This window comes from Lonchura striata, chromosome 1, assembly GCF_046129695.1.
Source record: "Lonchura striata isolate bLonStr1 chromosome 1, bLonStr1.mat, whole genome shotgun sequence".
Classification (NCBI taxonomy): Eukaryota; Metazoa; Chordata; class Aves; order Passeriformes; family Estrildidae; genus Lonchura; species Lonchura striata.
Genome location: NC_134603.1, coordinates 143,948,539 through 143,965,892, shown reverse-complemented (window position 1 = coordinate 143,965,892; position 17,354 = coordinate 143,948,539). Strand labels below are relative to the sequence as shown.

Below are 17,354 nucleotides of genomic sequence, written 5' to 3'. Positions count from 1 at the left end.
ACTTCACCCTCATAAAGGTTATTTTTAGCTTTGTAATTCAGAAGTACTTTATAAGTACAAAGACTTAAGTAGCAGTAAACCACTGAGGGATGTTTACACTACTGCAACCTCAGCCAATATTTTGAATGCTACTTCGGCGGGGGGAAACAGAACAAATTAAGAAGATGTACAGCACTTAGCACATCAACTGCATATGCTGCTACACTGAGCTCCCAACAACACAGCTCCTCAGTGATAGGATCACCCTTCCCTTTTCTGCAATATGTCCAGCCTAACCTAAAACCACTTTATACCAGAGTCTGCAACAGGATGCTTCCAGCAGCATCTGTAATAGTCATCTTTGTTAAGCTGCTGCAGGAATTAGAACTCACAACACAATTTTTACATATGAAATGGTTGGTGCTAAGTACACATTATTAAGTTTACAGGAACCCAGTACACTGGCTTTCCACGTCATTTTATAACAAGACAACGGCTCTGCAAACTACCCTCACATGCACTATAAACAATGGGAATGTTTTATAGGGGAATAGAAGATGAGGACAAAGAAGATCTGCTAACCTAGTGAGGGCAACTTTAAGGGTTCTGTAAGCCTCACAGAATTCTGAGAAGCCATGACTTCTCAGAATCTTAACTCTTAGGAAACTGAAAAATCTCAGCTTGCTTTGAAAGCCATACAGTAGCTTTAGAAATACTCAACACCAACCAGTTCTATCAGCAAATGAAGCAGTCCTGCCCTCCCACCCCACACAGCAGTTCATTCCTGCCCTTGTGGCTCCATCCCTTTCTGCAGGTGTGAGACCTGGTGTGAATCACAATTAGGAGCTCCACTTTAGCATTCAGCTGAATCCACCTGCATTTGTGCCCCAATCCAGTTTATCTGGAGCTAGACAACTCAGCACAAAGAGATGAAGTGGGTATAAACCACATCTGTTTGTTTCAGCAGCTGTAGTGCCATAAAAATGAAAGTACAGCTTGTATTTCCAAATAGAGAAAAACCTGAGAGCCTCTCCCCATTCACCTTAAAGGCAAATAGCATTTGGTAGACAATTAGTTCTTTCCCTTCTCAATTTTACCTAGCTATGACTCCAATGTTTCAGCACAAGGCTTCACATACTTGGAATCACACTGGTTCCAGGTGCTTCAGCAGTACAAACAATGTTGACTGAGGTGAAGAACCTGGTCCTCTATACAAAGCAGGCTACAGGGTATTTGCTCTCAGCTTCACAGAGAATTTGACTCAAACAGATGAGAACTGAATTGAAAAATGCCCAGGGTGCATGAGCATATCAAACCCCCGTCTTCATACTCAGCATGTAGCACGTGTCAATTCACATTTACCTTGCATCAACACACTTCAGAACAACTGTGTAAATACCCAATGCTGTAGTTCCCTGCCAATGCAAACTTGCATAGAAATTTAATCTAAAGTTTCAAGAGTTTCTGTAGTAATTTTAAAAAATCATACCAATGTGTGCAGCTCTTTTTCCCAGATACCAGTTACCTACGTACACTGGTTGTGAGCATAATACTGTCTTCAAACCAACAGCTTTGTTCCACTAACTCAATAGCCAAGGCTTATTCTTCAGGATCCTGACGCAGAGCAACATGTGAAGCATCAGCACCCTCTCAGCAATGTGGAAATCACATGTGATAACTCTCATTTACTGTATAATATAGACAACAAGGAGAAAGCTGCATAGCGAGGCATTTTCACTTACGTGGTTTATATAGAGACTCTTGCGTTTTTCTCTCACTGCAAAAACACAAAATATGATAGAAATATTACATGACTATTTTTCCCGATTAAGCTTCTTATACACCATTTATAATAAAAAGAACAGGAGACTATCTATGTGCAACATTATAATTGCTTTTGCACTAACCAAGTATATAAATATAGCAAACACAGAAGAAACACATATCTGTATGCATAAAGGCATTTATGCTCACTAGTGTGGTGATGGGTTAAAATTCTCATCCATTTGGATACTTGACCAGGCACTGGTCCACATGGGCAAGCTAATATGCAGTAAGCTGCAGTTCAAGGTAGCAGTGGCTTGGCCATTCTCCCCCAGCTCTCTGTGTGGGTACCCCTGAGCCACCAGTGCCTTCATCCAAGGTACCTTGCTGCAAAGTGGCCTACGCTACTTTGCAGGTATGAAAGCACCTCATCAGCTACACCATGGAGTTAGCAAATTCTCATCATAGCTTACTGTGCACTAACTCCCACAGAGAAGCCTTGAAACCGTATGGATTACACCACTGCCTTCTATAGTGATCAGGCACAAGCCTGAAACTATTACTCATGTTGGATGTAACAATGAAAATTTATACCCTTGGTGAGTATGAACCAGTCACCACAAGCAATTGTTGCAAGTCAAAGCCACAATTAGCCAAAACAGTCAAAAAATAAATAGCAACAAAAAGGGAGTTAGATGTATAAAATCTTAATTGTCAGGCAAATGTTTAATACAGCTGATTATATATACTGTATTTAATTTTTTAAAGCACTTCCCCAATTAACTCACCCCATAGAGAACCTGTGGAGCTCTGTTCCAGTGAAAACACAGCATTTAGGATACAACTCTGGAGGCAACTACCACATAAATCAAACTGCAGGATTAAAATAATAATGGTTTCATGCTGTAGGTGATTAAATGCACTTTAGTGCATCATGATTTGAAAGCTATGCAAACCAAAACACTTAGCAAAGTAAGAGTATTCACAATGGTGGGATAGCCTGTCCATTCCCTGTTGGATGAGAAGCCATTATCTGTGATTTATAATAAGCAAGCAATCTCAAATAAACAAGGCTGTATGTGTGAATAGTGTGAAATTATTGTGTTTAATGCAGACATAAAATGAAAATAAAAAATAATAAAAAACTTTGAAAAATCCTTACATAATTTTCCTCCCAGGGAGCAGAAAGGAGAATCACACATGACAGATGTTAGCCATGTCACTTAGAATACGCTCAGATCCACAATTACGGACATTGTATAAGAAACAGAATTAAACAGGAACAGCAGGAAAATTCTGATGATGTAGTAAATTGTTAAACTGCTTGAAATCCTGCTAAAATACTGCACTACACTTAAGTTCCACACCCTGCATTTATCACCAGCAAAATACATAAGGCACCTACAGGGGAACAACAAAATGATGGTGGATACTTCTAAGAGCAGCTGAAGTATTTGTCTAGTACCACATATTGAAATGCACAGGCAGCAAACAATTCTGATAAACTGTGTGCCAACCTACTATAGTGCTTAATTAAAAGTTAACACCTATTAACTGTGAAATTTTGAACATAGTTAAGTATTTAACAGTTTTAATCACAAACAATTATACCACATTCAAAGTTCTTCAAATCCTACAAAGACAGCTGGCACACAGACTTCAAATTCCATTTTAATGATCTTCATTTGCCTTAATTTTTTTCTTCTGTATTTGTATCCCTTATTCAATTCCCTATGAAGGTACAATCCCCTACTATCCAAAGGAAGAATGTCACTCACAGCTCAATCCCATTTGCTATTTCCAGTCTCCAGAAGAACATGTTAACATATATATATGCACCCTTCCCTTTTGTGCCTGCTGAAGCACTTCTTGTGCACATTTTTGCAAGCACCATGCTGACCTCCTTTCCCTATCTCCCCATATAACAAAAATTCAGTTAGCCTGACCTCTCAGGTGAGTCATTGCAGGAAGTGAGATGCTTCTTTCTGTGCTTCTGGCTCACTCTGCCATAGCTCTCCCCAGAACACATGCCAGTGGGGAGTCAGGCAGAGCAGAAACCCATTCTGCCACAACCATTCTCTTTTGTAATCACAATCCCCATTTTAAACAAGGAGAAGCCAGTTATTGCACAAGGCAAAATGACTGTAAAGAGGCATTCCATCACTTGCCTTCAGTCAGTTTAAAAATGCTTTGCTGCTCACACAACTCAGTATGGTCTTCAGCAGGCCAGACCATCATGTTAGAATTAACCAGTGCTTTGCAGCATAAACTCCTAACTGCAACTCCAGGATTTTGGGTTTCAGGTATGGGGTTTTGATGATGTGAAGCCAAACAGATTTGGAGTCAGTTTAAACAATTAAACTTCTACTTTTTTTTTAAACTATATAAAACTTCAAAGTTGTAATGGAACTCTTCAAGTGGAGTCTGAGATGCTGCCAAATGGTCTCAGTTTTCCTCATTCTACAGCTGATGACCTATTCCTATTGCTGAAGAAACTTTCAACTGTTATTGCTGAGCTTTCACAATAGGAGGAAAGTATCCTGAAACTAAAAGGGAGTGAGGAAATACACACAGAGGTATCTGTGTGTAAATACATGTATGTATGCATTTTTCATTGTGCTGTAATAAAAACTTTCGCTGTATCATTTCTATAGACTTCTTTTAATAATATCAGGATCTCAAGCAAAGTTCTTGAGGATGATAACTATAAGAACATCTTACATTTTGGATGTTGGAATTACCAACCATTGTTGATAACTCATCTATTTTTGTTTTAATTGAAAAGACTAGCTAACATTAAAGAATAAAAGCAGCTTACTCCACTTCTATCTGCCTATATAAATACAATTTGAAAATCTTTTTTGTTTGAAGCCCACTGATACTGCAAAATTTAGCCAGTACATTGAATGTGTAAAGCTCGATTTAAGTTAGGAGAGGAGCACAGCTGGAATCCACTGACACAAAACACCATTGCCAGCACCTTGGAGGAGCAAACATTGCCTTCTTGTTACCATGAAGAAAAGGCAGTTCCATTGTTGAAATGCTGTTTGGAAACCCTGGGTTAATCACACCCACACACTAAATAGTGCATGGGTTTCCAGACACCCACAGCTCACTGGCCAAGCTCAGCAAATTAGGGAGAACTTGCATAAAGCACTCACAAAAGTTAAAAACATAACAGGCAATATTCTGTACCAGCTCCCTAAATCAGAAGAATTCCACACATATGATTCAGTACCTTGAAAATTCCCAAAAGAGATGGAAACATTTAGAAAAGCTAGGAAACAAATTAATATTTATTGTGACTTCAACTTTTCTACGGATTCATTGAATGCTCAAGTAATTAAGGGTTCATTCAGACTACTGACTAAGAAGAGCAGGACAATTTATATGCTTAGCATGGCATCCAGGCTTCACAGAACAAAGACAATTAGATACCACATAATAAACCAAGATGCCACATCCTGCCTTATTTTATTTGTTGCTCTTTGCTCACGTGTTGATCACAAGCAGGTCAAGCACAGCTCCTATGCCAGGAGAACGCTATAAGCAGTGAGGCTCAAAGAGCACAGGGCAAACTACTAGAAAGCCAAACATGGAACTGTCTGAATGTAACATTGCCAAATCACTCTAGCACCTGGTGATGGACTTGGCCATTTCCCACTGTAAAACCATGAGACATATGCTCACAGCCAGAGACAGATCCTGGATGAAACCTTGAGTCTTGATGCCACTTGACTCTCTGTGTATTGTATAATGTGTATTTTAAACATCCACAAGTCTTATCTATAGAAATATTTTCACTCACAGTCAACAGGAAGGTTTACCAGCCCAGTATTATTCAAGTAATTGAGCAGTTATTTGCCCAAGTTAGGTGCTTTCAACACAGCTAGCTCAGCTCTCCTCTTCTACATCATCTGAAGAAGTCTTGGGGGTCCCCTAGATTCCACAGCAACCTGCCAGATCACACACAGCCCCACATGCCCTGAAAAATCCCTCTGTATTCCTCTTAACAAGAACTTTATTACATTTTAGTTAGGCAACATCCTTGAACAGTGTGGTAACTCCTACAGCTCCAGCTCACTTGGTTCAACAAAGTACAGCCTAGCAAAATGCTTAGTGCTAGGAGCTGACCCACCAGAACATGATGGTTCTTGGCAACACACCAGAAGATAAAAGTTTGCAGAATCCTTTTATTTTTATACAAACAAAATAGCCTTTGTATTTTTTTCAATGCATCAAGGACAGCTGAACAGATCTTACACTCCCATTGATAACATTTCTATAACATTTCACTAAATTAATTGTTCTTACTCAAAAATATGTTCTTCATGTTATTTAAACTAGAATAAAGCTTCATAGACCAAGTCTAGCACGTTGGTAAATAAATACTTTTATTAAATGCTTAAAATTAACTCCATATTGCAATAAACTAATTGCTTTTATTACAACTAAGAATAATCATCCACTCTGGCCAAAATTTTAGTTGTTGAACTTGGGTCTATTCTGTCCTTTCTTTCAACAAGCTGTAACAAGAAACAAGTAGCATCCATTTGGGATTAGACAGTTTCAAAACACAGCAAATTCACTATAAAACAGACATCAATCCTCATAATACAACAATGGAAATACTACCATATTCATTTGCCAGACTACCAAACCAGATTAGTATGGTAAATGGCATCCAAACCCAAATAATCAGGTATTGAAAGCAGGGCTGAATTCAGAAGGACAATCTCAAGGTCAAAGGAGGTACTCACATAATCAACTCTTCAACTGGGGTCTAAATGTATATCCCTCTTTGTTCTAGTCATGCTCAAAAATTAGCAAAAAATATATAGTAAGTGAAAACTACATTATTTTTCAAGTGATGTGTTTGACACTGCAATTTACTATGTAAATCAAAAGCAGCATTTATAGGCAGCAGAAAAGAGGACAAAGAATTCATGCTGAACAGTCAAAATTAAAATGCAGGAACTGCTTTGAAAGTCCTGCTAGAAAATAATGTGTTTTGTATCCATTATTCATTTATTTCTAAACCAGCATATCATACATGTCCAATAGGGAACAAATGAGCCACAGTAAATGGCTTCTATTCTACTAACTCTATCAGGAGGCTTGTTAAACAAATGTTAATTTTAGAGATCATTTTGTCTAGGTATAAAAAAAAAAACAACAAAAACAACTAAACTCCAGACAAACATGATTATATAAAATCCATAACAAGAGGAGAAGAAGACAGAATATTGAATATTTGGGTAGGATGGGAGTTACTTTGTTAAGAAAATCTAGTACTGAACTCATTTACAGTATCATCTATATCAGAGAAACCCTGGAATGTCTTTCAGCTAATATAAACTGACATTTTCTAAAAAAAAAAAATACTTTCTACACATTTTTCAAAAGCCTAATGTTAACAGTTAAAAAAATATTAAGAAACAGTTACACAAAAAAATTTGGATTTAGAGAAAATATTTTTTTAAATATAATTATATTAAGCTTCATCCATATTGGTACTACTGGTCTGACAAGACAATTAGCTAAAGGTGTGACTACGTAAAACTCTAACATGATGCCTCTAAATGCCTGTTTCTGGGGGAGAGGGGGCCATTACACATTAAAGGACTATCACATGATTATAACAAAGGGTTTAGAGATAACTACTGTAATAAATTCAGTAACCTACCATCTGTTTGTGATTTACTGAGAAATATCGTACTGGCCCGTGGATGATCTGATGGGTTGAATTCCATGTTCAAATCTGGAAAGAAAGAACAGCACAAAAACCATTTATGATTATTCAATGGCAGACACAGATTTTCTCATTCTTTTTAGTAACACCAAGTTTACATACTTAAGCAGCTATTGTAAAACAGAATCCATCTTGAGGCCCATTTTTTTATCCTTCTTTGCACAAGTGGTTCTTTTTGGCATACAAATAATTTGCATCAACACAACCTTGTGATTAGAGTTCAGTTCTAAGAGCTGCTTTTGGATTAAAACAGATAAAGCAGCTTGAGGAGCTGGTACACAAGAAGTCAGGAATTTCCCACTAACCATCCCTCTCTTCCCACATGCCCCAAAGCCACAGCTTGGCACAGGAACACAGCTTGTTATATGTAATAATTGAAGAATTGAGCATTACAAACAAATGCACAAATCTCTACATATAGACAGGTTTCCAAGATTAGACATGATTATAAAAAAAGTAGTTATTGCAACTGAATGTTAACAAGTAAAATCTAGGCCAGAGTGTTTTGTGTGGTCAAGATTAGAAAAACATGGCACATCCACATATTAACACTCCCTTTGCTGCAATAACTTTAAAACAAACAAACAAACAACCAAAAAAAAAAAACCACACCAAAATTCCACAACTACAAATAAGAACCCAAAAAACCCCAACCAGTCCTAAAAGATACTCATCAGTTGCAAATTCAAATATATCATACATTATACAAACTCCTATGAATGATCTTTCTTATCAATGTTAAAATCCATTGATTTGGTTTGTTCCCAAATTCCACTCTACTACCAATTTGCTAAAGCTTACAGGCCTGTATCCACTGGAAAACATGCTCCTAAAATAGTACATAATTTTTTAGCATTCCCTTGCTTCCCAGTGTGGCTTTCTCAACCTTGGCTCTCTTACATCCTCTCTATCTCCAAATGCACATTCTCTTGCATTTTAAGCAGGCATTTATGTCAGACTACCTAGGAGCACTGATATTCTTCTGTGATTATCTCAGCATTTCTACAATTCTCTCATTTCCCTTTCATATCCTTATGAAAGATCAGTAAAACTGGAAATTAAGCTCCAGGTCTTAGGAAAACAAAGTCATGTTGCCCCAGGGTCAAGTTCTTCTGTCTACAGCTTTCCCTGTAGCTTTTCCTTTCCCTGCTCTCCTTGCCCTTTTATTTAATAATTTACTAGGTCTTCCACTTCTCTGCATTTTTCTCCTCACCACATACATTTTTACAAATGTACCGTCTATTTGTATTTTTCCATTTTATGCTCTCTTGGTTTCCTTTTCACCTCCCTGCATTCTGTAGCCCGAGATGAGCAGCCTGAGATGCAGCTGGAAACCTGGGCACAATTTCTGCAAGAAAACTTGATCTTCTTCCTACAAGGAAGAACTGAGAAATGCAACTTCTCAGTTGCACATAGTCTTCTTATTACTATTATCATTATCATCAATGCCACAAAGGAAAGAGAATCTAGGGATTTCAAGGGAAAGCTATTTTGATTGTCCCAGAAATCACAGACAACTTTGGAGAAGATACTAAGAATGTCATCTTATGTTAGGACTTCTGACTTCAAGGGACTAAGAACTAGAATCTTTCCATGTTACTCTATGCATCTTATTTAGACATATAGAAGAAAAAATAATCACCCATTCACACAGACAATGCTGTATAGACTATTTTCCATTTCAGGATGGTTTTTCTGTTAAGCTGAATTCAAGATGTTTTTCCTTATATGAAGGGTAATCAGCACTCAAAAATGCAAAATATATTATCTTTTATCAACCTCTTCATCTTTGATCAGCACAATAAATCAGAAGAAAAAAAAAAGCCTTTTTTTTTTAACACTACAGATGTTGTTTTCTGCAACCATTTCAAAGAACAGAAGTGCAAATTCAGTCAATAAAATAGGATCAGGAACACAAAACTGAATGCAGCTTGCAAAACACAGAAAAGCAGAAAAGCACTTCTTTCGTTCAAGCCTGGAAAATTATCTCCTTGAGCAAAAATAACAACCTGATCCAGGCTCACAGTTTGCTTGCAGGGCTGAAAAGAAAGAAAAAGCAATTGCCATATCTTACAGTCAAGTCGCATCTCCCAAAGATGCCTGTGCTACAAGGTGCTATTTTGCAGAAGCAGTAAACCAACAGAGGAGTTAAAAGTCTGCCTGAAAAGAGCATGAATGACCAAATAGCACTGTGTCTCAGAAAACTGTTATTCTTCTGGCAGGAGCTGAAAGAAGGCCAGCAAAACCCCATCTCAGCAGCTGCAGAGTACAGTCCGGGGATTTTTAATTATCTTGGCAGAGCCAATGGTCCACAGCCAGGGAGCAACTGTGGCTCCTTCCCACCACTGAGCCCTACAGAGCAGCACACATCCTCCTCTCTCCACATCCCTTCTCTCACATCCTCCCCAGCAACAGCAAGAACCAAACACATCCATCTGTCCTCCTCAAACTGCCTGCACAAAACTCCGAGGAGGAGAACATGGGTTGGGCAAAGGCAAAGCTTCTTTTACCCAGCACAGCATGGCCAGAAGGGGAAGGATGCTGCTGAGAGGGGCTGGCTCCCCATGCCCCTCTGATGAACAGCACAGGTCTGGCAGGCAGAAGCAAGCACTGTTTGGTGTGCATCTGCAATGGGCCTCTCCCAGCTCCTCCAGGGAAAAGGGTTAGGCAAATCCAAGCATCCCACTTGTGGCACCACATCACTCCAGACCACCACTGCTGGCACACTGGAGTATTAGAATGGATGAGTCACAACATGTAAGATTTCACTCTCTGGTGGTTCTTAGATGTCTTAATTAATTGTACAACTCTAAAACAAACGTCTTTTTGAATATGACAACAAATCCTGACAGATTTGTCACTACAAAACACATTACAGCAGAAAAATCAAATGATACACAAATACCTAAAGCTAGTAACTCATCACCAAAGGGCATTATCCATAAAAAAGTTAACTCCATCCTAAAGAAAATAGGGTATTCATACTGCTTTTGTGTTATAACTAGTGCTTTCAGTTATTTACTAATTCTTTCTTTAGTTATTTAGCTATTACTAGTTCTTTAGTATTTGAAAAGTACCATGAAGACCAGCCATAATAGGAAAGGTTTACCCATTTTGTTTTGAAACAAAGATAAGAAGAAATTTAAACTCACACAAGCAATAGCCTATCATTTAAGAGAGAGGAAAAGGAGAGACAGAATTTTAAGTCTCAAAACCTGTACAAAAATGCTCTTCCTTACTAACAGTCTGCTCTGCAACTCATCATAGCCTTCAAATGAAGGAATAACAGTGGGTACTTCTTCCAACAGTTATCCAGCACTTCAAAATAGAAAATCCATGGTCTTGTAGATAGTCCAAGTCTTTCACTGTAGCTTTCTTTTCTGTTAAACAGAATTGGAATGTTTTTCTATATATTTTCCAAGTTGTTCTGGGTTTTTTTTTTTTTGTTACTAAAGGACTGTTAAATTATGCAAAATATAACCCACATCCTGTAAACACCTCAACAGTCTGGTACTCCATGAAAGTTTCAGGGCTTTTGTCTTCTAAAGATTAAGAACCAAAGGTTTGTGTCTTTAAATACATGTTCAAAGGCACATATCTATATCTATAGATTGATTGATAGTTGCATATTTAAATGAAACCTAATTTTTGGTTAGCCAAGGCAAAGTCAGACTCATGCACACTTCAAATAAGAGATTGGATGTCTAATAGAATTCACACAATTTTGGAGGATTTGGACAAAAACAGTTACAAATGCAGGTAAATATACTTAATATACTCTTATTGCTTAGCAGCAGCCATATTAGTAGTTTTTAAAATGGCCATTTTGATTCATCACATCAAAAAAAATTCATTCTGAGAAAAAAGAGTAGATTGTGCATATAACTTAATTTGGTACATAACTGTGCTGAAGTTAAAGACAACCACCAGAAGACCCCCAACAAGATTCACCCTGTACACTATAAGAAACTTAATTCCTAAAGCTACAGCAGCCACATTCAAATATGCCAATAAAAAGAAGAGAAGTGTAAAACAGTTTGGCTTCAGACTTGGGCTAAAGCCCAGGCAAGATTTTAGATCTCAAAACAAGATCTTAAAAAGCATTACTGAGATAAAAAAAAAAAACTGAACACAGCCTCAGTTTGCACTTTTTAAAGGGCAAAGAGTAAGAATAAAATTTAGATGAGGGCAGAGGTGAGCTACAAGAGTGACAGACTGCTGAAAATGCCTTCAATTGAGAGTCTTGATACCGTAGCTGAAGAAAAAGGAAAACTATGAGATGTCTGCTTTTCACATACAACTTGATAGCTACTGAAAGCTCTCTCCAACCTAGCACACAATATAACAAAAACAGTGGAATATGAAAGCAGAAAGAAAAATCTTAATTATGACCTTGGATGATAAAAGGAGGACAATTAGGTAGTGAAGCTCCACACCCAAGGAACATGCACTAAATTTATCTTGATGCTTTCCTTTTTGAGAAGTTTGCCTCAGCCAAACATCTTTGGGCTTTAGTCCAGCATGAGTATTTGGGCTCAATTTAAGAATAACTTATGCAAGTTACTTGTTTATGATTCATATGCAGGTCAGATCAGATGATCCCTTAGGCCTCAAGCCTAAGGTCTATAAAATCTTCAGAAATAGCAATACTTAAATTATTAAGCACAGAAGCTCAGCAAATCCCAGTGGCACATCTGTAAACTTTCTAAACCTGCACAAAGCTCTGCTGCAATTCTTCAGAAAGAGGTACATTTTCAAACTTGTGGTTAGACTATAATATGCAAGATAAAAACAGTAAAGGATGACACTAAATCATTTGTGGCAAAACTAACAAAAAACCCAACTGCTTGTTCAACTCATGAGTGTTATTGTGATAGGAGAGGGCATGACAAGAGAATTAAGGATGGGTGCTGTAGCAACTAACTTCTGAGCAATACGCATCAAAGCTTCTGCGTGATACAAACAGGAAAAACCAACACAGTCACTGCCTTTCTAACAGTGCACGTGGGCTGCAGCACAGGGAGCAGCTCCGAAAATGTGTTTATTCTGTTAGAAAAATAAGATGTTATTTCCTTCCTTTTGAACAATGAAAGTCAGGTAAGTTTGCACCACCAAAGCTCTGATGCTGATTTGATAACGGAATAAAGCCTAAGCTGAGTAAACCACTGGTTTTAGTCTTACTCAATACGGAAATAAGCTCGTGAAATTCTCTCCTTCCTTCCCTTTGCCCCTGCAACCAGAGGCTAGCACAGCCACCATTACCATTTAGGAAAGAGACAGTGCTCCATATTCATGACTTATTATATGCCTTATTTTTTTTAATTATTTAAAGGGACTTGAAGCAAAACAGACCTGTCCAGGACATGCTGCAGAGGAAGTTGAGCTGACCAGGCGCTACACAAATTACTTTACCTCTTTGCAATCTTTCCTCCACCCACAGCCTGACACTACAGTAACTGCCTGCGGTGGGTGGAAAACAACAAAAACACCACAAAGGTTCTTATTGAGTAATTACAAGAATGCAAGCCATGAGTAATATCTAAGCCCTACACTCTTCCAGGAAGGAAATGTGTCAGAACAGAAGAGAAACAATCACCACAGGAGAAAGGGAAAGGGAAGCACAAGTGACCTGAGCTAAGGGGACACGGAGATGTCAAAGGCAGAGCTCTCCATGTGCCCTGAGGTGGGTGGGAACCAGCATGGCCTCGACTCCCCAGCCCATGCCCCACCTCTGCACCAGCAGCACCGCAGAAGTAATTTGTCCAGCTGGCACAAAGAGTGAGGTTGGTGCTCCTGCTCTCACTATTCCAGCCCACAGGAATGAGCTGATGCCATCTGTGGGAAGAGAAACAGAAACACTATTCTCCAGGCACAGACAGGGAGATAAGCTTCCCCAACACTGAACCTCGAAAAAAATGCTGAAATAAATTCCAAAAGTCTCATTACACCTTATGCCTTTCTGCTACTTTCTTACTCTGGTGGGCTGCTCTCCTGTATTAATAGCAATTAGCCATGAGTACAATAATGAAAATACTCCCTTAAACATTATTATGTTGCTAGCATTCCCTGAGGAGATGGTAAGCATTAAAAGGACACCTCAGCTAAGAGAATCTCCCTCATCTGTCTCTAGTCAAATGAAGCTAAAAACAAAGACTAAAATAGAACAGAGAGCAAAGAAACAAGATTGAAAAAGGCCATCTCTCACCATTATTATCCATATCCTTAGATGTTATTTTAAAGCACCATAATTATGCAAAAGAGGTATGATACAACTTGACATTTGGAAAGCCCTATGACTAAATCTAGCAGTAAAGCTCCCATTTGAGATTTCTGTACATCAATGTCGCCAAAATGTGGGATGCACCAAACACTGGGACTAAAATAATTCACTGGGATAAATAAATAAAGCACTGGGGTTCTTTCTGTTCAGAGGTTTTCAAAACTTTCAAGCTAAAGCAAGACTGAATTGTATAGGCTGATTTCACTGGCTGGTAATAGTTACTGCATCTGCTTTTACACTAAAACTTCCAAGACGTGAGATCCCTTAGTAGAAGTTTCAGCTCGTGTCACTCAAGCACCACACAAGCACAGCATACAGATTCAGCAGTATCAGACCACAAGATCCAGCAGTAATTTCTGCAATACTTCAAGCCTAATCTGAGTAGCAACTAACCTACCACAAACAAAAATGCCTCTCAGCTGCATGCAGTATTCTTGCAAGAACTAATGTTTGTGATCATGTTCCAGTACATTTTAACACGGATTATTAGAAGAAAAGAAAGTTGGAAATTGGAAGGCTTTCAAGAGCCACTTAGCTGGAAGGGTAAACTCCTTCAGGTTTGGCTAGGTTGCTGGAAAAACTTGGATGTGATCTCTGCTACCCTGGAGCTATGGTATTCTCTGCCTACCATTCCAAGCAGACACCGGGCACGACATTTCTCAGCAAGTTCCAATTACATGGTGACTCTGTTCCAGGCTCTGCTCTGATCTCAGTTTTCGAGGGAGGCAGAGAGAGTTCATCAATAAAAGAAACCCTCTGTGGCAAATAATGCTCATTTCTGTACAGTTTTGCCTGACCAGTCAGCCAAGTGACAGCCCAGAGCAGTTCTTATGGGCACAGCTATATTTATTTTCTCTTCTAGAAGCAAATCACAGATATAACTCTCCACATGGTGAAATACAAGGTTTGTATCCAGGATTTTTTGGTTTTTATTACTTATCAGGATTTGCTTTCCCTTGCAGTTTCTCCCAAATAACTAGATACATTTCAAGAGAAAATTAAATTATCTGATATTATGTGATACGTAAGTCTTTTTTTAATGTCTCCTTACATTTAGAACATGAAAGATAGTAATTAATAAATTTTTTCCCTCTCAAGCCCATCTTATGTAAGTTTTTCAGACATTCCAGTACTTCACTTAAGTTTTTGCTTTAACTGAACTTGGTTACTGCTTGAAGTAACCAAGATTAATTTAAAAAGTTTTATTAATATGTAAGACAGAAGAAGACAAGGGAAAAAAAAATGAATGCAAACACTTCTCCATTCCCTTCCCCACAGGAAAATAGAAAGGAAAAGACTATTTCTCCCTATCACACGCAGAATTCAGTATGGACTGATGAGAGCAACAATTCTTTGTTATTATTAAATCAGGAGCATTCCATGTATTTAAATACAACTATCTACTTTAAAAAATGCCTAACACAACACATAAGACTGTACATGTATTTCCATCATACTCAAATACTGTTCAAATACTGGCTTTTGAGTACAACATAGAATCACTGAATCATAGAATTACTTAGATTGGAAAAGACTTTTAGAATTATCAACCCAGCACTGCCAAGTCCACCACTTGGATGGTCCAGCCATGTCCCTAAGTGCCACAACCACAGTCTTGAAGATGCCTGCAGGGACTGAATTGTCACTGACAGGCTACACAGTTCAATGAAGCCTACAAAGACAGCGCTTCAAATACAGCTGCATGACCTTCAGGCAACCTAAGCTCCATAGCAAACACCCAAGAGAATAAAAACACTTCTTGAATGTTAATGTCTTAAGATGGAGACATTAAATATTACTTCTTCTAGAAGTTAAAATCATAGAGAAAATCTAAGTAAAAAGTATTCTGAGATTAATACTAATGTGAACACTAAGAATATTTGAACACAACAGTGGCAGAATATATGCTCCTGCTCTGTAGAATTTCTAAGTATGCTTTTAAAGTTCAATTTTTTAAGTCTTTCAAGCCTGTATTAATGCCCTAGAAGTAAATTTGGTCAAGATTAATTCAGACTGGGTAACTGTAGAAATTAATATGAAAAGGCAAAAGAGAAATTTAAGTGCGCTACTCAGTCCTTTTTTTCTTATTATTGTACCAAGGAAGAACTGATAGTCAAAGCAGACTTGCTTTAAAAACACTGAAATTTATTCAGTTATTTTAAAAAGTAAGCTATATGAATAATGGAATGCAAATATTTAAGCAGCCATACAAAATCAAGGACTGAAAGGGGAAAAGAAATGTTCAAAATTTTCAAGTTTTTCCTTTTGCATTGCTCCAAGCATTTGGAACATGTTTCAAGGTGTGCACACAGCAGAAATTGAATACCAGTGAGGGTCATTTCCTTCTAGGACCTACACATGAAGGTAACTGAGGACAAAATGCAGGCTGGAGTCGGGCTAACACGTTGACCCTTTTCTTCAAGTCTATAGCTCAAAGGAGCTGTGACTTCCCAGGGAGGGTATGCATGTCCCAGTCCTGACAGTGTTGAAGGCCAGGCCAGATAAGGACTTGAGCAAACTGCTCTAGTGGAAGGTGTCCCTGCCCATGCCAGGGGATTGGTTCTGGATGATCTTTAGGGTCCCTTCCAACTCTCAACATTCTGTAATTCTACAATGATTCCACCACTTCCCTGGGCAGCCTGTGCCAACGGCTGACAACCCTCTCAGTAAAAAATTCCTTCCTACTACCCAATCTAAACTCCCCACAATGTAACTTGAGGCCATTTCTTCTTGCGCTATCGCTGACTGCATGGGAGGAGAGGCCAATTCCCACCTGGCTACAACCTCCTTTCAGGCAGCTGTAAAGAGCAGTAAGGATCTTCCCCTGAGCCTCCTTTCCCCCAGGACAAACATCTCCAGCTCCCTCAGCCCCTCTCCCCTAACACTTGTATTCTACTCCTTTCAGAAGCTTCACTGTCCTTTGGACACACTCCAGCACCTCAGTGTAATGAAGCGTTATTCATTTTACATTATCCTAAAACATCTGAAGTGTAAGAGAAATAAAATGCAATAATGGAATGTTGAACAATGTCTAGTCTAAAAGCCACCTCTTTAGATCAAAATATACTGACATACAAAAATATCACTTTCCCTTCACTTATCTGACTGAAAATCTAAGGCCAGCAAAGTGAAACAACTTCTCAAATATGGCATCTTTAAGATTTTCAGCTTCCTGTTAAAATAATGTCACCTGTAAGAATGGTGACAAGCACAGGTGGGAGCATGTCTGCCTTCCTTCCTGACAGCAGGCCCAAGGCATGCTACAGGATAAAGGACACTGATAACCCTTTAACTGAAAAGTTTCCTCACAGAAAGTCTCTCACCAGTCTTGTAAAAAGAATTTATACATATACATTTTTTTTTTCTTTAAAAAAGAGTTCAACAGAACCTAGTCCAACAATCACAACTGGGCCCAGAAGTTGTTCATATGCAGGATATGCAGGGATATCAAGCAGGCATGCTGGAATACACACAAACTGACTCCAGAGCTAAGGAAAAACATTCTCTACAGGTTTTCACGGACAAAACTTCACTTTGAAACACCGTTTTCATTACACTGAGATTGTCCAACGTGGCTTT

At 38.4% G+C, this 17,354-nt stretch overlaps 1 protein-coding gene across 3 annotated transcripts in view; it reads right to left on the bottom strand.

Moving 5' to 3' along the window:
• Positions 1-17,354, bottom strand: part of CCNY (cyclin Y) — a 118,565-nt gene that overhangs the window by 38,834 nt on the left and 62,377 nt on the right. The window contains exons 2-3 of one of the 3 annotated variants that reach the window (XM_021542913.3): positions 7,430-7,504; positions 1,722-1,756 (exon numbers count right to left, since the gene is read on the bottom strand). In XM_021542913.3, the coding sequence (XP_021398588.1) occupies positions 1,722-1,756; positions 7,430-7,504 (110 nt within the window). Of the gene's footprint in view, positions 1-1,721; positions 1,757-2,905; positions 7,404-7,429; positions 7,505-17,354 lie in introns of those variants that run through there. The other 2 variants (XM_021542914.2, XM_021542915.2) reach the window with 2 other exon arrangements.